Source organism: Eubalaena glacialis, chromosome 20, assembly GCF_028564815.1.
Source record: "Eubalaena glacialis isolate mEubGla1 chromosome 20, mEubGla1.1.hap2.+ XY, whole genome shotgun sequence".
Taxonomy (NCBI): Eukaryota; Metazoa; Chordata; class Mammalia; order Artiodactyla; family Balaenidae; genus Eubalaena; species Eubalaena glacialis.
In genome coordinates, this window is record NC_083735.1 from 35,360,269 (window position 1) to 35,386,625 (window position 26,357).

The 26,357-nt window shown below is 42.3% G+C and overlaps 1 protein-coding gene across 6 annotated transcripts in view; it reads right to left on the bottom strand.

Moving 5' to 3' along the window:
* Positions 1-26,357, bottom strand: part of PSD3 (pleckstrin and Sec7 domain containing 3) — a 545,202-nt gene that overhangs the window by 457,162 nt on the left and 61,683 nt on the right. The window contains exons 1-2 of one of the 6 annotated variants that reach the window (XM_061177516.1): positions 19,240-19,330; positions 17,957-18,019 (exon numbers count right to left, since the gene is read on the bottom strand). The exons of 4 other annotated variants lie outside the window; for them this stretch is intronic. In XM_061177516.1, the coding sequence (XP_061033499.1) occupies positions 17,957-18,019; positions 19,240-19,260 (84 nt within the window). In that variant the 5' untranslated portion in view covers positions 19,261-19,330. Of the gene's footprint in view, positions 1-17,956; positions 18,020-19,239; positions 19,331-26,357 lie in introns of those variants that run through there. One more of the 6 variants, XM_061177517.1, reaches the window with a different exon arrangement.

The window sequence follows — 26,357 nt, forward strand, 5'->3', positions numbered from 1 at the left end:
CCCCTAAAACCCAGGGAGGCTTCACAGTGAACCACTTCCCTGAGTGTCCTTTGGCTAGAGGTCAACTGTGACCCACAGGCAGGACCTTCTCTGCCTGCTTTAATCAACAGCCAAATTTCCAGAATTGTCCAAAACTGATAATGCCTGTGGAATGTGAAGAGAGTTCTAGAATCTGCCAAATTGTGACACCACAAAAACAGCTAGTGACATTTAAAAGAATTAATTCATACACATGTAAAAGAAACAGTGCTAAGACAGAGGTATTATTTTAAGTACTGTTTCAATGTTAGGACTTTTAGACAAAGGCATTTAATACATTTAGTCTAAACTAAACATAAAGGCTGAGTTAGCACCCTAAATCTATCTTTAAAATAACTTCTACCCATTCTTAAAATTCCCTTTTCTAAATTATCATAGTAATTGCTGTGCTTTTATTGAATGTTTACAACATTCCAGGCACTGAGCTGAGCACTTCATAAGCATGTTCTTCTTTTAATAATTTAATCATCAAAAAAGCCCCATGAAACGGCTTTAACCCCATTTCACCAATGACAAAACTGAAGCTCACAATTAATACACGTGCTCAGAATCAGATCACCATTGAAAGGTGGGATTCAAACGCAGGTCTGTCAGATTCCATCACGAAGTTATAATGTTTTTCAAATCAGTAAATGGTAGAATAACTTGCTTATGTAACTAAGAAGGATCAAAGCTCTAACTGCAGTAATTCCAATGTGTGCCAACTGGACAAAAGGTGTTTTACTAAATCAAAGCAGACTACAGCTGGCTGAAACTCTGAGAGAATCCTTTTAGATTGTTAGAGATACTTTAAAAAAAAAAAAAAAAAAGCAGATCCCCTCATCCTCTGTTCTAGACTATCTAATGGCTTCCCAACTCAGAGTAAAACCCCACAACTGTGTTTGGAAAAGCATGTGACACACGGGAAGCCCTCAATAAATACATGTTGAAGGGAACGATAAATTATCAGAGCCACTGTATGCTTTCTTTCTGCCTTCAATGTGAAGATGCTTATGTTTTCAGTGAAATAAAACACTGTGGCATTAAATAAGTTGAAGAAACAGAAAGCCTGTCTTTAGGAAAATCACTGAGCTTCAAGTTCAGATGAGGTAACAAAAAAAGGACTCAAGTGTGCCCCAATTAGAACAAAATGAACTTAAGGCTGCTTCATTCTGTTAGCTCTAGAGAACCTTTAAAAATGTGCTACAGGGGGCTTCCCTGGTGGCACAGTGGTTGAGGGTCTGCCTGCTAATGCAGGGGACACGGGTTCGTGCCCCGGTCTGGCAAGATCCCACATGCCGCGGAGCGGCTAGGCCCGTGAGCCACAACTACTGAGCCTGCGCGTCTGGAGCCTGTGCTCCCCAACAGGAGAGGCCGCGGAAGTGAGAGGCCCGCGCACCGCGATGAAGAGTGGCCCCGGCTTGCCGCAACTGGAGAAAGCCCTTGCACAGAAACGAAGACCCAACACAGCCAAAAATAAATTAATTAATTAATTTTTAAAAAAATGTGCTATAGATGATTTAGTCTGTTCCACCTATACATTAGTAATTGTAGTGAGAAAAACAGTGTAGCTGAAGTCAATACGAGCTGAGTACTTGTCCAACTGGGTCTTTATTTTCTCTAACTCTCTGTTTCCTCATTTGCAAAATGAGGTTAGACCACAAGATTTCTAAGGTCCTTCTTTGCTCTGACATTCTATTATTAAATCACAATCTCCAACTTAATTTCCAATCTCCAACTTCATTTCCAAAACTGAGGTAGTAATTATTTACATTACAAAAAAATCTGATTTGAGAACACAATTTATAACAAAATCACAAACCCCCAAGACTGGAAAGAACTTAAAGGGTCTTTCATTTGACCAACTGGACAACTCACCCAATAGCCAATTCCTATAATCTGAATCTTCCAAATGCAAGCATTTAATCTAAATATCCAGGTAGGGACCTATTCTCTGTCCAAACACATGTAAACAGAAAGTGGTTTAGTTTTTCAAACAGCTCTGTGAAAAAGTTCTTTATTATTTCGAAGTAAAAATCTGCTATTCTGTAAATTTCTCTCATAATTCTTTGGAGAAAGATGGAGTAAGTGTACATATTCCTTTTCTGCAGTCAGGTTTCTCTTTAGACCACAGTCCTTGTTCCAAATACTTAAAAACAACTATTCTGCCACTAAGTCTTCTTTCCTTAAGCTAAAGATTACAGTTTCTACAGCCTCTCCTAATATCACATGATTTTCTAACCACTCACCCACCACTCACATACCTAGCTGTCCTTTCATTGCTAATGTCTCTCTTGAAAGGTGACACCCAGAATTGAATATATGGAGTCTGTTTCAGATACAATGCACTGTTTTTGGCACTTATTTATTGAGGAAGATAAAACCAACCCTACAGCATCATTTTAATGATTAAAAAAAGATAATGAGTATAAAGTCTTCACACAATGCTTAGCATATAGTAATCACTCAATAAATGACTGCTGCTGTGATTGCACTTAACAGTAAGTTATAATAATCTTTTACTAGTATTAGAGCCGTATCCTCCCAATCAAGCTGTAAGCTCTAGTCCTCTACTACAAGGAAGGTTTCCCTTATATATCATTAGCTGTTCTTTCCCCAAGTCAGGGTTGGGCAGAGAAATTAAGTGCTGAGGCACAACTTAAATTGAAGATCAGTCAGAAGTCAAGATAAAGCAATTCTGAAATTAAGACAAATTAATGGCAAAAGATTTATTTAAAGAGTTAATTTATACTCAAGTTTTCAGAACACAACGATTTCATAAATCAAGCAATCCCCACTCTTTACCCCTGAATCACACAATTTTACAAGGCGTCACTGGGACATGCTGAGGAAGCCATCTGGCACAGACTTGAAAAAAGTAAGCTCTGGGATCAGACTGTCTAGAGTTCAAATCCTAGATCCACAGTCTACCCACTTGGTGACCTGGGGCAAATTACTATACCTTTCTGGTCTCAGGTTCCCCATCTGCAAAATGCAACTCATCACAGTACCTACCTACCTTATAGGGATTTGTGGGAATCAAATGAAAATGGACATGAAGTGTGTTCAGAATGGTGCTTCTCACCTTTCAAAACTCTTACTGATGTTGCTGTTGTAACTACTTCTCAGAAATCATCTGAAGAAGCAAATTATCCTAAATAATTTTGTTAAAACTTATTATCTTAAAGTCTCAGCCATTTTTAATTTATATAGACCCTCACCTCTGTTAGCCATTGCTGAAGTCAGTTGGCAGCTTAGCATTTTTTTGCATATTTATAATTTTCTATTTTCCATACATTCATCTATTCATTTTAGGGTAGATTTTTTAATTAATATAAAAAATTCCATCCTAATTTTAATATTTAGCTAGCCATAAATGCTATCACTATAGCAAATAGTATGTTGAGATTCACAGAGAATGATGAAATAAAGGTACAAACAAAACTGTATTTATTACACCTGCAACTGCTCTGCACATAGATCAGCACTGTCCAATATGGCACCACATGGAGGCATTTGGTACCCGAAATATGGCAGAAGTGCTGTGAATAAAAAATACATGTCAGATCGCTAACACTTAGGGTAAGAAGAAGAAGAAAACAGATTATCTCATTAATAAGTTTTATACCTATTACATATTGAAATGACAGTATTTTGGAAACACTGGGTTAAATATGATATATTATTTAAATTAATTTCACCTGTTTCTTTTTACTTTTTAAGGTGATTACTAGAAAATTTTACATTATATATATAACTCACATCATATTTCTATTGGACAGCACTGACATAGATGATCCTAAAGAATATGCCTCATGAAAATTAAATTCAGGACAAGATATATGATCTAAATTACAGCAGAAACGAAACATAGAACTTAAATAAATTTTCAGTTTACATATAATTAATTTCAAACTCTTCCCCACTCCCCCCAAAAATGACCTTTGATGAGTGACTCTTCAATTCTAGAGCCATCTGAGAAGCTTTTATCAGCATGTGCTGAATTTAAGAGATTTCCTCTACTTTCCACAAGCTAACAGAATTTACTTCTATAACACACCTCAGCGACTAACCTCCATCAGGAGAGCTACACTTAGCACAGAAGTGTCCAGAGCATCAGACAGCTGACCACACTTGAACACACCTGAACTGGCAATTTGGCCCCAGTGCTGGACCCTGCCTCTGGGTCTTCAAAGCACATAAGCATATGTTCAGATGCCCAGGAGGAAAAGAGCCTGGGGATTTACATGAGCCTGAGAGTCTGGCCTTCCACAGATAATACAAATGACACTTGCCTCATTACTACCTACTTATTAAACAAACACCCAGAAGCCAGTAGCCTTTTTGCAGAGATCAATAAAAATGCAAAGTTAGAAGGCAGAAAATACTGAAATGCTGTATGTTCTGAGAATTCCCGCTAGAGAGGACCCAATATGGAAATAAGAGAAAGTAGGATGAGAACAAAAGCAAAACCTTAAGGAAAAAACTTAAGCTCAGAAGTAGTACCTCTGATATCTTTCTACTCAAAATGAGGTGCACCAGCATCACTGCCATCACCTGGGAGTTTATTAGAAATGCAGGATCCCAGGCCCCACCCTAAACCTAAAGAGTCAAAATCTGCATTTCGACAGTGTCCCAAGATGATTTGCACAGCATGCACAGAAGCCACTACTAATCCACACAAGAGCCAGAGACATTTGTATCTTTAAATTCTTCCTGTTTTTTATCAGCCATCTGTTGCCCTGTGGCTGTTATCTGTAAACACAGGACCATATATGTATAATGCATGCAATGACTATTTTGTGGACTAAATATATTCTTGGAAAACCCAGAGGATTCCATACCTGCTTAAAGGATTGTGGGAAATCTGTGCCAGAGATAAGATCAATAAAACAGTAAGATACCACTACACAGTTATCTGGATGGTCAAAATCCTGAACGCTGACAACACCAAATGCTGATGAGGCTATGGAGCAACAAAAACTCTCATTCATTGCAGATGGGAATGCAAAACAGTACAGCCACTTTGGAAGACAGTTTGGCAGTTTCTTACAAATCCAAACATTCTCTAACCATACAATCCAGCAATCCATACAATACTCCTTGGTTATTTGCCCAAGCAGTTATGTCCACACAAAAACCTACACATGGATGTTTATAGTAGCTTTGTTCATAAATGTCAAAACCTGGAAGCAACCATACTGTCCTGGGTGAATGGATAAATAAATTTTGGTACATAAGATAATGGCATATTATTCAGCACTAAAAAGAAATGAGCAATCAAACCATGAAAAGACATGGAGGAACCTTAAATGTATATTACAAAGTGAAAGAAACCAATCTGAAAAAGGCTAAACACTGCATGATTCCAACTGTATGACATTCTGGAAAAGGCAAAACCATGGTGATGGTAAAAAGATCAGTGGTTGCCAGAGGCTGGGGTAGAGAGGAGGGATGAATAGGTAGAGCAGAGGGCTTTTTAGGGCAGTGAAAATATTCTACTATTATGAAGGATACATGTCATTATACATTTTCCAAACCCAAGAATGCACAACACCAAGAGTGAACCCTAATGTAAACTGTGGACTTTGGGTGATCATGATGTGTCAATGTGGGTTCATCAATTGCAACAAGTGTACCATATGATGGGGATGTTGGTAATGGGGAGGCTATGCATGCGTGTGGGCTGGAAGTACATGGGAAATCTCTGTACCTTCCTCTCAGTTTTGCTGTGAACCTAAAACTGCTCTTTAAAAAAATGAAGTCTGAAAAAAAAAAAAGTCAGCTGTTACTGAAGTGTATGGACAGAGTATACTTCAGGCCCATGCATACCAGTGCAGAACTAGGGGCTCCCTTAGGTTGAAAAAGATGAACAGAAACGATCCATACCAAAAAAAAAATATTTATTTAAAGGCTCAGAGAAAAGAAAAGGTTTGATTTTTTTTTATTGGAGTATAATTGCTTTACAATGTTGTGTTAGTTTCTGCTGTACAACGAAGTGAATCAGTTATATGTATACATATATCCTCTCCAGCTTGGACCTCCCTTGATAGAGATGGGAAGGTAAGAATTTTGTATGTTGAAAATATAGGCTACATTAACAAAAATTGGTGTTCACAATAGTAAGCTAAATGATTTTAGCTGTTTTAAACTAAACCAAAGTTCTTCTGAATGGGAATTATGCTGCTACATGAAGGATCATTCCTTTTTTCCTCTTCACTGTCTTTGCTATCAGCAAACATGCTGCTACTTTCCCCATTTTAAAACCTTTCTTGACCTCATTTTTCCCTTCAGCTGTATTTATTCACCTTCCCTTTACAACAAGAATCCTTGAAATATTTGTCCACGTTTGATGTTCCCACTTCCTACTCCTGTTGTCTCTTGTCTTCACCATCAAGTGTAGGTCCCCACTGCTCCACCACAATTGCTGCTGTCAAGCTCACCAATGACCTCCCCATTGCTAAATCCCTAAGTCAATTCGCGACCTTGGCCATCACTGTACTTCCCCTCTTCAGTATCTGACTCATCCTCCTTGAAACAGTGTCTTCACTTACTTGGCTCCCAAGGCATGGCACTCTCCTGGTTTTCCTACCTCATCAGCAGCTTTTTCTCATTCTCCTTTACTGGTTCCATCTCATCTCCCCAACCTCAGTGCACAAGTAGCCCGGGTTCTTGGCCCTGAACCTATTTTCTATCTACACTCACTCCCTTGTGGATTTCTCCAGTCTCTACATTCTGACAGCTCCCAAATGTTTATCTCTAGCCCAGACCTCTCCTCTGAAATCCAAACTAGCATATCCACTGCCCACTGGGGATCTCCAAAACTGAGCTCCTGACCCTTCCCTCCAAATCAGCTTCTCCCTACCCCGTTCAAGCTGCAGAGGTCAAAACCTTGCAATTCACCACTGACTTTTCTCACTCACATCCAGTTAATCACGAAATCTTTTGCACTCTATCTTCAAAACAGACCACCCTGGTCCAAGCCGTCACCATCGCTCACCTAGATTACTACAATAACTTCCTAACTGCTTTCCCCATTTCTGCCCTTCTCCACTTAGGTCTAGTCTCACAAGACACAGCAGCAATGCGTCCTCTTAAAACATAAGCCAGATCATGTCAAATCTTTATGTGGAACTCTCCACCAGCTTCTCTGCTCACTCGAGTACAAGCCAAAGGCCTTGCAACAGCCTATGGGACCAGAGGCCTTACAGGAATTGGTGTCTGCTCTCCTCCCTGCCTGCTCTATGCCAGCCACACCAGTCTTGCAGTTCCCAGAAGGCGGGAAGCATGCCTCGGCCTCAAGACTAGCATTCGCTGGCCCTTATTCCCCCATGACAGTCACATGACTCCCTTCACCTTCTTCAGGCCTTTCATTACAAGTCACCACAGGGGGGCCATCCTTGACCATCCTAGTTAAAATTTCAACTCCCTCCCAATTCCTAACCTCCCTCCTTTGCTTTATTTTTCCCCAAAGTACTATACACACATATACAGGAGCGCGCGTGCACATACACACACACACACACACACACACAGTCTGTCTCACCTTGCAAGAGTAAGAATTTTTGGGTCTCTTTTGTTGACCACAGTATCCCCAGTACCTAAAATAATGCCTGGTACATAGGAGGCACTCAATAAATATTTGTTTAATGAATATATGAATGAATGAAAGATGACAGTAATACAGAGCTGCATGTGATCTATGATAGTATATCTTGTAGCCTTATAAAAGGGTTGTATCTTAATATGGCACTTTGTATGCATATACATATTCAGATACTATGGAAAAAACAAAGGTGCTCCAACTTGATAATTAAATTAATCTCATACAAAACCCAAATAACTGTAAAGAAATAGTTCTCTAAACTGAGAGATACTCTAAAACACTCCAAGGGTACTAGGATTTCTCAAAACCCTAGATCTTACTTCACCAGAGCACAATGAAAAGATGGGTCTCAATAGGTACACCCTTCCTGAAGCAGGTGAAAGTCTCCAGGCCAATATAATGGACTTTAATTTCTTCAAATGATCGAGAAATTATGACACAAAGTACAAAGCACTTAATGTTTTAATGCTGTATAAAATCTGGGTGTAACCAGTGAACGTATGAGACAGAAAAAAAGTTATTTTGTTATACTTTAGCAGCGCATTCAGTTAACAGAAAGAAATGGGTGGGTCATATTTTTATAAACCACAGTTTAAAAGAACTTAAAAGTATCTTCCAGGTAAAAGGAAAGCCAACTAATTTCAAAAACATTTAGATGCAGAAATAAATTATTTAGGAGTTTAGTAACTGTGTACACAAATGGAAGTGATATGAGGCAGATAAAAGCTAAAAGTGATTCTACAACAAAATGGAAAGTGTCCCGATTTCTCTACCTTATTAATACTCACATAGTCTATCAGGTTTGCTCTTGTTTCTAAAGTTACATATACAGCAGAAGTTCTCACCAGCCGGCAGTTAGCCAGCTCCAGGATGATCAGGCACCCTGTGAAACATCCGAGCTGAAGCCCATTATAACCTGGTGCTCACGGCTAGTAATCAAGGCTCTGGCAAGCCTCTGAAATTCTGCTCCTATCACTGAGCTGATGGTTACCAGAGTCAATTGTGTTTGCTCCCAAACTGATTTATGCCAATATTATGTAATTTAATTAAATATTATGTAGAGCGATTATATATGTGTATAACAAGAAAGAGTTGTTTCCATGAAAGCTAAATGAAATGCTTTAGAAATAAGCCATTAAATGACCATAAGAGAATTCTACCAACAGCGGTTTATTTTTAAATTGTTTTTACTAAATAGAGGCAAAATAAAATTTATAAAATATTTGTCATATACGAAGATTCATAATGCAATTATCCCTACATACACCAAGAAATTACCATGATCCTTTTAACCCCCTGTGAACTTTTTGGTATATAATGATATTATAAATTAAAACATTTTCTCATTAAATAATCACAGATATATTTATTTTAGTAGTGCTTCTAAAATATTGACCTTAATTACTCTGAAGCTATCAAGTTCTTTTAAATATATAAATATCTTTATATACAAGTAAAATAAAATTTAAAGTATATAAGTATTTTTTAAGTAAATATATCTTTACTTAAAGCTCCAGCTTTAGAATGTTATGCTATATTTAATTAGATTTTTTTTTCCCAGATAGAACCTATCAATAGAAGAGACAATCGACTGACATATAAGCCACACAAGGAAGGTAGGAAGAAATGAATCAAGAATAAACAAAGTGATAAAATCAAAAGAATGAATGAATCAGGTCTCTGAGACCGTTATATCACACCATGCAAACACAGCCCACACCTTTAATCTACTTCTATTAAATGCCTCTGCCAGAAGGGAAAGACCTATGTGAGGAAGTTCACAGTTAACACATTACTCTTACCTTTGTGCCCTAGGTTGTCATTTGCAAGAAGGCTGTAATGAAAGTCACACACCTGGAGCACTAAATGCAGCCCACGAACGCCGTCTGCAAAGTGGGGAAAATTCCACTTCCCCAAAGCAGGAGATGCAACAAGACCACACACCAAAGCAACGGCAAAAAATGATCAGGCCAGAAACCCTGCTGACTCTGGAAATTCTACTCCACCACAAGACCAGGGTCAGTATCAGAGCACCTGTTCTGTCCACATATGCTTGGAAGGGTTCCTGGGCTTAGCGATTCAATAGCCTGTGGTGTTTAACTCACTGAGTGACTACTATGTGCCAAAGCACCATTCAAAGTGCCAGAATTTTCCTCTTGGCTGCCACACTGCGTATCTACAGGCAATCACAATATAGGGAACAAGAAAAACCAGTTTTACTATTTAACAGCTGTGTGATTTTAAGAATGGAAATAATTCCACCTCCCACCCAGATAAGTATAACCTACCATCCAGGTCACATTTACTGTCCACTTACTGTTTTACTGCAGGCACTAAGCCCCTCTCAAGCATTATTAAGGCCACATTCTAACCATATACTGCACTGCCTCTCACTTGGTGACCCAGGCACAGGAGTCTCCCGATCCCCTGTTAAATGAAGCTGGCCCAATCTCACATTTATCAAATCCTTTAGGAGACCCTGACCACCCACCCAAAACAAGTGAAGTGTAAGTAAGGATTATGTACAATTCTATCTGTTTTCCTTTCCATGACCTCTTCTCACCACTGGGTCTCATAGAGATCTGTGTGGCTATGGAAGGCCGCCAGGGATTCAGCAATGGTAAGAAAACAGGGACACATCTTAAAGGGGAAGAAAGGGGAGGGAGGAATACTTTCAAGAGGGTAATGGCAACCTTATGACTTGAAATGTTTGTGAACCTGGTTTAAATTTTTATAGTGGAACCACCTCTACTATATGAGGGGAGGGGAAGAAAATGTGGGTTGCGTTGGATCAAGATCCGTAGCTCCCTAAGCAAAGTAGCCAGACTGGCTTGATCAGCTCTCTGTAATCACCCTCAGGGAGGGATGTTTGCCACCCAGAGACCACACCCACTAAAGAGTAATTAAGTTCTAGGGGCAACCGCTAAAAGGTCATGATTATCACCAGTTTAGATCAGAGTTTCTCAAGTGTTCCTGATCTTAATCATGTGGGGTGATTATGAAAAGTGCCGCCTCAGAACTACTGAACCAGACCTTCAGGCAGCCCTAGAAATCTAAAACCAGGTGATTCTTAAGATAAATGAGTTTGGGAACCTCTATTCAGATCATAAAATTACAGGACCTAAGAAGATCAAGAGGGGTCTTCTAGGCAGGGTGTCCTTTTCCTTTCAAGCAGTTCTCTAATCCAAGAGGAAAGCAGCATTTTCTGTACATAAAAGACTCCAAAGAAACGACTTTGAAAATTTCCTTTCAATACACATAAAGGTCTCAAATCCTCAGAGCTTTGCTTTTCTTAAAGTAACTTTTCTTAAGTAACTTAGGCAAAAGTTAAATCCATCCTTTTTTCCAACCAGAAACCCCAAAAGAATGATATTCATTATACAAATTATTTTACAAATTATTGTGGTGACTGACTTCAGCAAATATGTGAGGACCTATAAGGGTGCTATGCCCACCCAAGCTTTGCTTAAGAAAAAGAACCTCACTTACTTCAAAGGACAGGAACAAGAAAGTGAAAAGACAGCCCACAGAATGGGAGGAGATTTTTGCAAAGCATATACCTGACAAGAGACTTGCATCCAGAATATAAAGAACTTCTTTACAATTCAATAAGAAGAAGACAACCCAATTTTTCATAGGGCAAAGGATCTGAATAGACATTTCTCAAAGGAAGATAAACAAATGGCCAAAAAGCATGTGAAAAGATGCTCAACATTATTAGGGAAACGCAAAACCACAGTGAAATACCACTTAATACCCACTAAGATGGCTAAAATCAGAAAGACAGAAAATAACAAGCCGTTGATGAGGATATGGAGAAATGGGAACTCACATAGTCTGCTGATAGAAATGTAAAGTAGTGCAGCCCCTGTGAAAAACAGTTTGGCAATTCATCCAAGTGTCAAACACAGAGTTACAATATGACCCAGCAATTCCACTCCTAGGTACATATCCAAGAGAAATGGAAGCATATGTCCCCACAAAAACCTGTACATGAATGTTCACAGCAACATTATTCCTAAAAGCCAAAAGGGGGGGGGGGAGGGCAGAGGGAACCACTACCTGATGAATAAATAAAGTATGTCCTGGCTATTCAATTGAATATTACTCAGCAATAAAAAGGAATGAAGTACTGGCACATGCTACAGCATGGCTGAGTCTGAAAACATTTTGCTAAATGAAAGAAACCAGTCACAAATGGCCACATACTGTATGATTCCATTTATATGATATGTGCAGAATAGGCAAACCCATAGAGACAGAAAATAGAATAGTGATTCCTGGGTCAGGGGATGGGGGCAATAGTGGGGTTAGGGAGGAACAGCTAATGGATCCAAAGTTTGTTTTGGGGTGATGAATATACTCTAAAGTTGATTACGAGTATGAATGCACAACTCTGTGAATGTACTAAAAATCAATGAATATACACTTTAAATGGATGAGTTGTGTGGTATGTGAATTTTATCTCAATAAAGTTGTTTTAAAAAGGAATCCCATTTAACCTCCATGAGCCTCAATTTCATCCTCTGAAAATGGGGATACTACCTAGCTTACAGCATTGTAAAGAACATATAAGAATATGTAAATTGGGCTTCCCTGGTGGCACAGTGGTTAAGAATCCGCCTGCCAATGCAGGCGACACAGGTTCGAGCCGTGGTCCGGGAAGATCCCACATGCTGCAGAGCAACTAAGCCCGTGCGCCACAACTACTGAGCCTGTGCTCTAGAGCCCTCAAGCCACAACTACTGAGCCTGCACGCCACAACTACTGAAGCCCGCGCACCTAGAGTCCTTGCTGTGCAACAAGAGAAGCCACCGCAATGAGAAGCCCGCACACCACAATGAAGAGTAGCCCCCGCTCGCCGCAACTAGAGAAAGCCCACGGCACAGCAACGAAGAAGCTGAAAAAGCCCACCCAACACAGCCAAAAATAAATAAGTAAATTAAATAATTTATTAAAAAAAAGAATATGTAAATTCACGTACACACACACACACACACACACACACACACACACACACTGCTTCAAATGGTGCCTGGCACACAGTAAATACAGAATACATGTTATTCTTTCTCCTCTTCCTATCCCCACATTTTTGCAGTGTTATGCCTTGATATCATTGTGTTTTCACCACAAGTGAGAAAACTCAAAATAGTCATGTATTCCAACAGAAGCCTAACCATGAGAATTCTCTCATGATTTCACACATGCTATTATACTCAAGGCTATCCCTACACGCCTGACCCTGGAGAAACCCTGGCGTCTGTAAATGTGGCTGTCTACCCCCCAGACTGAAAAGTATTTGGGGATAAAGAGTAAGATTTTTTTCTCCATTCTGTGGTCTGAAGCACCTCTACTAACATGTAGTTTTAAAACTAGGCATGCTCTTTGCCAAAATTCATGCTATACAGAAATCTTTCCTACTCAGCTTCATCTACTTTGAAAATCTACTGGGCCTCCAAGACAGCTTTGAGGGGTCCCAGGAAAGACCTTAGCCACTTTAATATCCAGCACTACCCACCCGGACTGTGATGCTCTGCAGATTCAAGGGGGGCTGGGAGCTATGGAACTATCCACAGCTCGCAACAAAAAAAAAGTCAACGGCAGTGCTCTCACCATCTCTGTAAGTTCTCAAACAACTCACAGCCAGCTCTTGAATTAATATAATAGTGGATCTCAGCCAGATACTCGTTTTTCTATTTTATCAAAAGCTTTTCCTCCATCTTGCTGAGTACTGTCAACTGCACGCTACCTGTTACACAATTTGTTCTTTTTTTTTTTTTAGTATAGTTCTTACTCTTGAATACATTTTTCTTCTTCTCATCACTTTCAATGATTCTATCTCCACTTTCATTTCCATTAAAATCCCATGCCCCCATATACTCTCGCTGCTTTTGTACTTATCAGACATGATGGGGTAAACACATACAAAACTAAAAACTTAGCAAAGCCCAGTCAGTAAACATACCATAAGCAACCAGACGGTCAAGTGGGAACTGACTGCCCAGGACAACCAATGCCATCTAGTAGAGCACTTCTGGTCTAGAGCTGTGCTGTCCCAATATATTAGCCATTAGCCATATGAGGCTACTTAAGTTCACTGAAATTAAATAAAATTTAAAATTCAGTTCCTAAATCTCACTAGCCATATTTCAAATGCTTTCAGTGGCTACATGCAGCTACTGACTGCCATATTAGATAGCACAGATATAAACTATTTCCATCACAGCAGAAAGTTCTATCGAACATCACTGATTTGGAGGTAACTCATTGTTTCTATGAAAGTATTCCATGAAAGGGTTCTTAAATACAGTAGTTTCAGTTATTTACAGGGTGTGAGGTTTGACACTCAGAAATATGACCTTAGTGCCTCTAAATGTTTTTTTTTATAAATTTATTTATTTGTTTGTTTTTTGGCTGCATTGGGTCTTCGTTGCTGTGTGTGGGCTTTCTCTAGTTGCGGCGAGCGGGGGCTACTCTTCGTTGCAGTGCGCGGACTTCTAATTGCGGTGGCTTCTCTTGCTGTGGAGCATGGGCTCTCGGCACACAGGCTTCAGCAGTTGTGGCTCGCGGGCTCTAGAGCGCAGGCTCAGTAGTTGTGGCGCACGGGCTTAGTTGCTCTGCGGCATCTGGGATCTTCCCGGGCCAGGGATCGAACCCATGTCCCCTGCACTGGCAGGTGGATTCTTAACCACTGCGCCACCAGGGAAGCCCAGTGCCTCTAAATGTTCTTGGCAGGTTTTCTTAGTGGTCAGTGGACAAGGCTTTTTGGATCCCAACATAGAGTTTGGTACATAAGTACTTAATATTTGCTGAATGAATGAATGAATAGCATATTAATGTCTATACTTCAGTGTCTGCCATGATATACTTACAGATGCTCGTGGAAAGCAATGGGATTTTTTTCTACATGGAAGATTTTTATGAGGAGAAATAAGCATCAGCAGATGGGGTAGGCAGCTCATGGACCCTTTGGAGACAACAGAAATGAAGTTGAAAAACAAACATCTGTCCAAAGGGAACTCTGATATTCAAGTGAAAAGTTTCAGACCCAAGGACACATCTTGCTTCTTCAAACACTCATTACTTGTAGCTTTTACAGACACGAAGGTAAGGTCTGGGAACGTGCTCTGGAAGATCACACCGCCTGCTGCCATTTCTCAGTATTTTCCCAATATAATTTTGCTAGAAAATAATATAACCACAAAGGCAGCAATCATCCAATTACACAGTCTGTGCCACTGACTCTTACATCCATATTTCCCCTTCCCTCAGTGTCCTGTGACTCAATCTATATTGCTGTGCCTATCAAATGACTTCTTGGAAAGAAAGAACTGTTGAAAAACAAAACTCAAAAAAGACTTTAACTTATCATACACAGAGAAAAGCAGTTCCACTGGTCCTTAACCAATAATCACGTGAAGGCCAAACAAAAGAAACTACAGCTCCTTCTGTTTAAATTTTTCTACTTCCCTTGTCCACAGATTGAAGAACCATAGGAAGAGCCAAGCTGCTCCACTTCTGTAATTCACTTTTTCCTAGCAAAGGTCTGGGAACAGAAGGCAAGAGAAACAGGGAGCAGTTGCCACCTGATCTTTTTTATTAATGCCCTCGGCTCACCCCCCCATTCTCCTCCTATTCTTTCAGACCCCTTTCTCAACAACCTACGTCCCAGCTCACTAGAAGAAAAAACAAGGAAAAGCAGACTTCTCTGTGTCAACACCCACAGTTACAGAAAAGTCTAGGTCACTTCAATCATGTGAGGTAACTCTAAGTTAATATAGGTGAGCTTTACACACAATTTTAAATTGTTAATCTGCTTTATTTTGAATCCCAATTAATTACTTGTAACCATATGGCACTCCTTACATAATCCCTTTAGTAATCCCTTTAGACACTACATGTGTTTTTGAAAGAAAAATACACAATTTCCATCTCTTGAGCCAAACAACAATCCTTGTCCCACTATTTAAGCCAACAGACATATAAAATAATGGTTGCTGATGAATTAGTCATCCAATTTCAGATTCCAAGGCCCAGAGAATCTAAACATGAGAGCCAAAAAGCTCAGTTTCTACAACTCACAATGCTAGCTTTGAGGACATAGAAGCAGAATGGTGGTTAAGACCACTGGACCGCCAAGTTTAAGTCTCAGCTCTGCCCCTTATTAGCTGTGTTACTTAACCTCTCCAGACTTCAGACTGGAGATAATGGCAGTACTGACCGCATGGGGCTGTCATGGGGACTAGAGGTAACCTGTGTGAAAGCACACAATAAGATCTCAATAAATATTAGCTGTGACTGTAACAATGCATCATGCTTGAAAATATCACATGAAATAAGCACTTTCCAAAAGTTAGGCCACAATTTGAAACTTAAAGGAAAATGCTGCTTCTCAGACAACCCACACAAAGCTACTAGGTAAGAAAAGAGCCTCAGGCTCAGGTCAAAATGTTCATTTTCCCTCTTACCCTAACCCCAAGGATAAACTTCCAAAAATGTCCATCGACATGTACAAGTTATTCTGATTCATCTCACTGGCCTGTGACCAGCGAAAAGGGAATTTCAAACTAGATGGTTGTTCACAGTTAAACAGGCCCGGAGAAATGAGTGGTCAGCCGTGGCCAGGGCCTGGCGCTTACACGGAGGATGGGGAGAGAAGCTGGTGACTCCCTCACACCACAGGTGTGCCCGAAAGAGAAAACGCCTCGCCACCTCTGTGCCCTGGAGTGTCAACAAAATCCTGCCCACTCAGCACCAACATGGCCCCAGTCTGTTGAGCTTCTGGGCACAGCAGTCTAAAGGTGTAAAGCAACTATACTCCAATGTAGAAAACAAAAAAAAAAGAAAAAAGAAACACAGGAAAGGTACAAAGGGACACCCCCTCAAAAAATAATGCCACTGCTAAAATTCTTTCCAGCAAATCTCTGAAACTGCAAACAGTACCACAAACGAAAGCTGTCCAGACATGGACACTATGAACAAATGCTCTGGGGAATTTCACCTGGATGGTGCACTACCCTAAACTAAGGTTCGGCTGATGTAACTGTGAAAGAACTTAGGAAGAGCTGAGAGGCAGTACCCTAGGTGGAAATGTCTCCACTCTTAGCAAAGGGAAGCCAAGGACCTCTGCGCCTGGCCACCACTGCATGGGGAGAGTCCCAAATGTTGAGAACCATCAAAGCAGCAGTGACTGGAGGTGAGCCTGGACCCCAAGGTGTCTGTAAGCCTGAGTCACATGCTCAGGTAAGGGGGCTTTGGTCACCTACTGATCAGATTATTTCTCACAGGCTGCCTAAACCTCAATTGTGTCTGAATTCGTTTCTAAAAATTGAGAAGGATCATCATCCATTACTTACTTCTTAATCCAACCCAAACCCAAAGAAATGCTCTTTTCATAATTGGCAAATGACAACATTACCTCAGGTAAACCTCAAACAAACCAGTCCGGAGGCCAAAGTACATACACATTTTAACATTCACACGTTTTTTGCCTCAGCACTTCTTAACCAAGACTGGGCCTAATCCATTACCACACTGGTGTCTTAGTTTATGAATGATGACAGATGACTCCAGAATTTCTAAAGAAGAAAAATCACCTCTAAAAGGAGTAATGCCTTGGACATGTTTTTTCAGAAAAATGCCAGGCTAAATCCCACTCATATTTTCCACCAGGGTCAGCAAACAAATACCAAGGTTTTAGAAAGTGAACAGAACCACGGATGGAAAGTATCGCTGAATTTCCCTTTTTCAGGGAACTACTTTGTCGTTTTATATTATTTTTATTTCCAAATTCCCAAGATTTACTAGCCTAAAAGGATTTCCGAGATATCTCACTTTTTAAAGTGCTAGTAGTTAATTAAAAGCAAAATTGAAGCTCTTAACACAACGTACATAGTAAAGCACGTATTATTCTTTGGTCACAAATGAAATGAACAGTGTCAACAAAACCTTTTTTAAAGCCAACACTCATTCAGATTGGCAAATCAAGCTTCTTACACTTGCATTTTTAAAAATAAAATTCAACTGTGGAATTTCACCTTAAAATAAGGTTATTTTAGCTTTGCAGCTTCCATCACTCTCCCCCATTCAATGGCCAGGATGTGTTGATCCGTTCACAGAACATATAAACTGAGAGAGATTCAGAAGGTGAAGCTGAGAGTACATCACTGAATAAGGAATGCATGTACCCGTTTAGGTGTGAAACCATAAAATGCTGGGGCTGGAAGGCTCCGAGGGAGCACCTCTCCACCCAATCCCCTTATCCCACAGAGGACGAAATTTCAGCTCCAGAGGCTAAAGGATGTGCCCAAGACAGTGGCAAAAACTCACCCAGTCAGTGATATAACCTACAAGCCAGGTGTCTAAGCACTTTCCATGGTACCCACTCTGCTCCTGTTAGCACAAAAAGTGTGTATTAATGAAATATCAGACAAGACAAACCCACAGAGCTGCCACACGACTTGTGAGACGATATAGAGAGTTGTAGAAGGACATGCATCGAGCCACTAAAAAATTGTTTGGGAAGGTGTTCCTTTATTTTGCTTTGTTTTGCTGGTTTTGTTTAGCATGCCGCATTTATTTTTAAGTGGTGAAGAGGAATTTAACGACTTTTTAAAAGAATATCCCTTGATCTGCAAATACTCTAAGGAAGGACGGTAAAGCCTGTCTTGGAAGAAGCTAGAAAGTGCATTCGCTTTCCTCCAGCGGGGAGCATCCTTTCCCCCCGACGCGACGGCCGCCCCAACCCTCCCCTTCAAGGTCCACCCCAACCTGCCCGCAGAGGCCGTCCAGGCCCTCGCTCGCCAGAACCCCGCCCTCCTCTGGGTTCTTCCTTCACAGCTCTGCCCAAGCCGCCCCTCCTAGAAGGCAAGCTCCTTGACAGCAGAAAGCCTGTCGCACTCACCTGGCTACGGGGCTCCGCAAAATCCTCTGCAGATACTCAACTATGGCTCATGAATTGGAAGCATCTGCTCCCAGAATCCCGGTGAGCGGAATTTTCCAGACCTCGTCTTCCCTACACCAGCACCTGGACCCACTTAAGAGCTATTCCGGAGTGGAAACCCGGGACCCCAGTGTCTGTGGACAATGACGTCGTCGCATGCGTCGCGTCCTCCGAGGGGAGCGGTAACACTACACATTTGTCATCCAGGCAACCGACAGCATTTTAAACCCACGTCCTCCAAATGGTGCCTGCTTTTTTTTTTTTTTTAACATTTCACAACATCGCCTGCCAGAACTTGCAGCAGAAACCCGCGGACAAAGTTAAATGCAAGTACCACCGAAGGGCTGCAACGTCTTTCAAGGTGCGGAATCCCCCCCCGCCGGCCGCGCGCCCGCTCGCTGCGCGGGGCTTCCCTGCTCTCCTGACAGAAACCAGAGCACCGCGCACTCGGCCTCGCGGCTGGAAAGCGGGGGTCGGGGTGAACCCCCCGAACCGCCACCCCACAGAGCGAGCCTTCCGGCTCCTCACCCGCACAAAGAGGGGGCAGAAAGGAAGCAGTTACCGAACCCGAGGTCCAGCGGTCCGGGACCCCGGGACCGAGCAGCCACAAAGCACCGCCGCCCCGACGGCCGCCCGCGCTCCCGCCCCCGCCCGCCGGGTAGAGCCTCACCGCGGCGTCGCTTCCTTCCATCTCCCATCGCCCGCCGAACTGCAGGAGCCTCAGGCGCGACTGCGGGCAGCCGGGCGGCCGGCGCGCTCTTTGTCGGGCTCCCGGGACACCGGCGGGCGGCGGTCACGCTCCCTGGCGGAGGCTGCGGCCGGGCCGCGGCCCACGGACGGCGGGGGCGGGCGCGGGGCCCGAGGGGTGAGTGGAGGGAGGAGAAAGAGCCAGGGAGGGCGGCGGGGCCGAGGGTGGGAGGGGCGCGGGAGATGGGGGCGGGCCCCGCGGGGGAGCGGGAAGGGGGCGGGGCAGCCAGGGAGGTAGGGGGCGGGCAGGAGCGGGGAGGTGGGCGGTGCCCCAGAGGAAGGGAGGGGAGAGACGAGGGGGAGGGGGAAGAAAGGGGGAGGGGGCGGGGCGGGCCCCGCGCCGAGCTCGCAGTCGCCGGTCTCCAGCGGAAGGCTGCCTGTTGCTTCGTTCGTCTCCCTGAGGAAAGTGAGCCGCGCTTCCGACGGAGTTTCCTGTCAGGAAGCGCCGCGAGGGGAGCGGCGTCTCGCGTGCTCCCGGGACTAGCGCCGGACACGCCCACGCGTCCCATTGGGTCGCGGCATCCGGGCGGGGGCCTCTGGCGTCCGTGTAGGAGTTTGCTCGCCAGCGACCCGCCGACCCTTTCCAAGTCCAGTCCCTCGAGGCAGATCCTGCGCTCGCGGCCACCGCGGTCCCGGCTCCGAATGCGCGTGCCGGGGGATCCCGGCGTAAACTGCATTTTCCAACTGAAGTGCCGCAGACCGATGCCCTTTTTCCTCTTCGCCTCGACCTTGTGCGGCAGAGACCGGGGCTGGGAAGGCTTCCTCCTCTGGCCGAGGGAGGGGGAGACCTAAGCGCCCCCCCCGCCCCCGGAGGTCCGTTACCCGCGGAGAGCGCGCTCAGCACCTGGAGCAGAGCCCCGCGTGGCCGGCTGCACGGTGCTATGGTATGAGGGTGTTGCAGCCTTAGAGTCTGGCTTCCGTGACCGCTGGAAGATGTCCAAATAAAGGGAAATGGCTAACAATGGCCGAGCGTTGAGTCGGGGATGGAGGGTCAGGCTCCTTGGTGGCCCGAGGAGCCAGCCCACCAGGTCAGGGTGCAGGAGGCCCCTGAGTCTCCTGCTTTGCCTTGCCCCATTCACAGCTGCCGGTCAGCCAGCGGCGCCCACCAGCGGAACCAGAATGAGGGGGTGGATGCATTTATGCAGATCCAGTCCAGCTTCTGAAAATGGTCGTAGTCCGTGCTCCCCGGCCAGAGCAGAAGTTTGGTCAGATGTGTGGCTTCTAAAGCACCCCAGTTACTTGGGCATATTTCTCTTTTATGGATCCTCCCCTCTTGACAGAATGACGCAAAGAAGACAGTCCCTGTGAGCCTATTCTCAATAAACTCCTACCTTCCTTGAACCGGGAGGTCTGATGACTTTGTTGGCAAAGAATCAGGAGTAAAACCAAGTAGGAAATGCTGTTGCTACCTAGGGCTTGACCGCTGGCCTGGTGGCCTTTACCTGGAAAATCAACCGACAGCTCATACATGGAAGAAGGTCAGGATTTTGAGCTGAATCTAAACCCATACCAACGATGCCCAGACATAACTCTTCATAGAAGAGGCAGAGTAGACGGAGATTTGCATGAGCTTACTAGTTAAGGGACGTGGTAATGGACACCTATAATCTGAGGCTCTGTTTCCTCAATTACTGAAAGAGGACAATAATAGCTTGAAGAACTGTTATTAGCATGACAAGTTATGTAAAGTTCCTGGCCCCTAGTAAATGTTCAATAAAGAGGCATTTCAAGTTAGGCAACGGAAACATTTTCATCACAAAGCAAAGTTTTTTTTTCTCCCTGAATTCAACAACATGTTTTAAGATTTTACTTACAAAGCTGGTCACAGCTATTAAATAATCATTCATTCTTCCCACCTTAAATAATCAAAGGCATAATTGTAGGAGATTCTGATCGGCATAAATTAGCCAGTGTTGCCACTTCTGATTTGACAAAGCCCAAAGCAAATCAAATAAAGGTTGACATCGCATTTTGCCAGCATGTATTTTGTGGATAAATATTTTGTTTGGTTTCTTGAAATATTGGAAATAGAGTATGAATTTGCATTTCTGCTACTCTAGCCCGCAGAGATCCCAGGCACCCAGCTCAAAAGATCACAGTTGTGCTCAAGTTCGGTGTCAGAATACACAGACATCCACCTTGTAAAAGTAGGAAGGAGGCACACCGGCCAGGGAGGAGCAACCACTCCTAAAGAGGTATGGGCTGGTCTGTATTTATCCAATGCCATATGCCTCCCCGAACTCTGCCCATGAGCCCTGTGTTGTGTTGTGGAAAGAGAAAAGATAACTTAGGCAAGACATTAGGTACCAGCGGTCGAAAGAAGAAATGAAAAGGAAATGGAAATTCTCTCATGCATGATTCATGCATACAGTTAATCCCCACTATTTCTGAAGGCCAGTTTGAAGAACCAGATTGTGGAATTTTTTTTTCTTTGTTTTTTGTTTTTTTTTGTACAAGAGTGAATGTTTATTTAGAATGGAAAAAAAACTTTAATACAGATTTCTAAAAGTTGACAAGTTACGAACACACCACCAAATCCAGAAAAATCACATATTTTATTAATTAACTTCCTAAAATACCTTTACAGTACTTTTCCCCCATGTGTTTTGGCTGCATACTTTTGATCATCTCTTTGGAATGACTTTTTTTAGCAGCTTTATTGAGATATAACTTATACACCGCACAACTCACCCATCGAAACTGTACAATTCAATGGGTTTTAGTATATTCACAGAGTTGTGCATTTTATAAAAATATTATCACGCCAAAAAGAAACACTATATTCTTAGCAGTCACTGCTCTTTTCTTTCTAACCCCCTCAGCCCCAAACAACCACTAATCTACTTTCTGTCTCTATGGACTTGCCTATTCTGGACTTTTCATATAAATGAAATCATACACTATGTGGTCTTTTTGTGACTGATTTCTTTCACTTAGCCTAATGTTTTCAGTGCTCATCTGGGACCAGCATATATCAGAACTTCATTCCTTTTGTTGCCAAATAATATTCCACTACCCATTCATCAGCTGATGAATATTTGTGTTGTTTCTACTTTTTGGCTTTTATGAATAGTCCTGCTATAAACACTCCTGTGCGAGTTTTTGTGTGGATGTTATATTCTCATTTCTCTTGGGTAGAATTCGTGGGTCATATGTAACTCTGTTTAATTTTATTGCCAAACTGTGCCTCGCAGTGGCTGCACCATCTCGTATTCCCATCAGCAATGTATGAGGGTTCCAATTTCTCCACGTCCTAACCAACACTGGTTATTGTCTGTATTTTGATTTTATAGCCGTTCTAATGAGTATGAAGTGGTAGAATAATTCTGTAGCATCATTTCTGATGGGTAGAATAAAAAGTCTTTTCTCCAGCATAGTTGATCAAAAGTTGTTTGGTTTTTTTAATTGACACTTTAGAAAAGTGTCTGTCTCACATTCATTATTGAAAATAACATGTACAATTTTACTGTGTTGTTAAATTTAGGAAGACGTCTCAAGTTTCTTTCATATGTGAGCCGTAGGATATGGGGACATTTCAAGTTATTTAGGCAATGATTAACATTAAGTGCTCTTAAATTCATCTTTATTAATATTGTTGTGAATTTTATCATTTCATAGATGTCAGTTATTTCATGTCAAAAGAGAAAAAGAAAATTTTTCATTGCGATCTATGGTTCACTCCTCGTTTTTACCTGAATTCTCAAACAATCCAAGAGTCTTAAAACATGCATTTTTTAAGTTTTTATTTGAAATACACAAACAACACTAACCTCTACAATATTTTCAATTAGAAGACCTCTTAACACATTAATCATTTATCAGTTGTATACAAATAACTGGTATATTAGAGTGGAGAATGTTAGCTTATTTATTGTCAAAGTCCTAGCTTCTAGCACTGTTCTTGGTCCATAGTAAAGACGCAGTGAATAATTGTTGAGTTGAAATTTGCCCTTATCCAAGGTAGAATTATTCAACTTACATACACAACAAATATTCAATTCAAATATACAACAATCTAAAATCACGTTGTCCTTGAATTTCAGTAGCCCAAGGTGAAACTGAAAGGACAGATCTAAGACAAAATTCACCTGACATTTGACTCTACTGAATACTGAATGGATGCTGGATGGATAAGAGGATTGGGAGACAAGAAGCAAAGAGCAAAAATCTGGTCACTGTGCTGAGGTGATTTCAAAGAGCAGAGAATCAGGGGAAGATCAAGGAGGAAGTGACATTGGCTCCCTGTGCTGCATGCGCAGAAATGTTAGATCACAGGCTGGACCCAGTTCACCTTTTCCCCAGGATCCAAATAATTTAGGCTATGTCTGGGAAGAAGAAGAAGAGGAAGGAGAAGGAGAAGAAGAAACACAAATAACAAAGGTTTCATTCATTCATATGACCAATACTTCTTGAACATTTGCTATGTACTGTACTAGGTATAGTTCACTGACTTTAGCAGTAAATGAAACATCCCTGTCCTCATGAAGCTTACAGTCTAATGACCTTGGGAAGACAGAAAATATGCAAGATAAGTTAATATTTATAAGACCTGATATGGTGATAAGCATTTTAGAGAAAAATAAAACAAGGAAGAGGGACAAGGAGTAAGGAGTGTGGGTGTGGGGAGTGGATGGTTGCAAAGGGTGTTTGGAGAAGGCTGCGCTGAGAAGGGGAAATCTGAGTGAGGACCTGAAGGAGGTGAGGCGCCAACCTCACAGACAGACAGGTGAGGAACTGTGAGTGCAGAGGCCCCAAGGGCTCGCCTGGCGTGTTCGGGCCACAGCAAAGATGTCAGTGTGTCAGTGTGCCAAGAGCCGAGTGAGGACGGGTGACGGCAGGAGGTGTGGTGTGTGGGGTCTTACAGGCCACTGAGAGGATCTGGGCTTTTAACTGACTTTGGAAGCTTTTGAGCAGAGGAGTAGTGGGATCTGATTTCTCTTTTACCAGGATCACCTTGTATGGGGTGTTGGAAACAGGGAAGTGAATTAGGAGGCTAATGCAACAATCCAAGCAGATGAGAGTGGCATAGACCAGGGTGGAAGCAAAGGAGGTAGTGAGAAGTGTTCAGAGTCTGTCGTATTTTGAAGGTTGAGCTGACAGGATTTGCTGATCAATGGAGGGTGGAAGAGAAAGAGAGTCAAGGATGACTCCAAGTGTTTGGGGGAGAACTGCTTGAAAGATGGAGTTGGGAAACTGAGCTGGGAAGAATCTGCAGGGGAGCAGGACTAGGCCGGGGACGTCAGCGCTCAGCTGTGGACATGGTGAGTTACAGGCATCTTTCAGACACCCAACGGCAGTGCTGCATAAGCAGTTGGAGATCAGAAATCAGGGAAGAGGTTGGTGCTGAAGCTATAAATTTGGAAGTTAGAGTAGAAGCGGTATTTACACCCATGAAATGGGATGAGATCACCAAAGAGGTGGAGAAAAAGAAAGAGAAAGTCCAAGGCAACGCTAAGAAGTTAGGGGGATGAGTAAGAACCAGCAGAGGAGGTTGAAAAAGTAGGAGGAGGGAAGGTAGATGCTCTTAACGGAATATTGTCAGGTTATTTTTACATGAAACTTTTTCCTCTCTAAAGTTTTCAGTTAGCATTTTCTCTACTCTGCTGTCTCCCTACACCCTGCAATCATCACTTCTCTTTTTATCAACACGTTCATTCTATCATTTTCAAGAAGAATGGAAGAGAGTGTTTATACCTATGTTCTAGCAATTTCTCACTTTGTCTCAAGCTAATTTGTTACGCCTGACCTAGTTACTAATATTTGTTTACTATTTTTTGCAAAAATAATTACTTCTAGAATTCACTTAAAAAGATATTTAATTAATATATAGGTTTCCAGGCTGATAGAAATTGTTTATTAATTAATTTGTATTTAATTTCTGTATTTTTTGTTACAAAAGAAAAGAAGTGCCAACCACAGCTTCTTGAAATTATAACAAGAAAAATCGAATGGAATGACTATACACATTAGAACCAGGATGTTGAATAAGTTCCATTCCTGGTGTAACCAAAACTGTCCTCCACAATCATTTCATTCGGTGGGAGAAACTCTTCCCCGTCATTAAATGAAAACTTGGCAGGCCCAGAAATTGTTCAGCTCACTCTAGACACAGGGTCAGTTCAGTAATTAAACTACCCAGTCCTGGAGAGCCCAAACTTGACCTGACATCAGATCTTCTTCCCTGCTTAGCTGGAATTGTGCTATGGGAAGGAGAGTGTAGGTGACAACCTCTGCTCCTGTTCCACAGCCCTAAGTACCCACTGGGACACCTCCTCTTCTTACTGATACTCTCCAGCCCACCCCAATGGATAGACCACAGGAAGGTAGACCCCAGGCCAACTCCCTTGCACGTGGCCCACGTCTGGTCCACAAGAACACTCATGGCCCTTGCTCAGCAACTCTGGAAATGCAAGCTAATCCCAACCACACAGCAGGGGATCTTGGGCCCTGCCCCTAGAGCACTCAACTCTCTCTCACACTGAGTTTCCTGGGAAGCAACAGTCTCCATTAGCTTTCTGGGGCATGAGTGAGGCCACTATCCTCAGTGTTTTCCAGCTACAGGGAACAACTTCAGATTTCTCCAATGACTCTCTTTGAAGTCCCTTTATGAGTCTTGGGGTCATAGAGTAGAACCTCCCACCTTCCCCTAATGGGGAGTAGAACCAGGCGACAGCTCTAGTCACCATGTCCTCCCAATCTCCTTACACTCACTTCTTTTTACAGCTTTGATCTAACTGTGGGATCCAAGATTGTGGAGCAGGATCTCAGGACCATTTCCTTAAAAATCTGTACATGGGGTGGAGGTCTGTTTCACATTCACTTTGTACACTTTCATATCTAATGCATTGACACCTCAGTAGAACCTGAGACAGAAAGAGCCCCATTCTACCTACCATCCTCTTATCTTTCTTGACTTGAAAGAGTCAAAGCATTTTTTTCTTGCTATAAATACATGTGCACATATGTTTACATGGACATTTAAGTATATACATTACATATTGTACATCTGGGTATAGCCTTAATCACCTCCATTGTAGATTT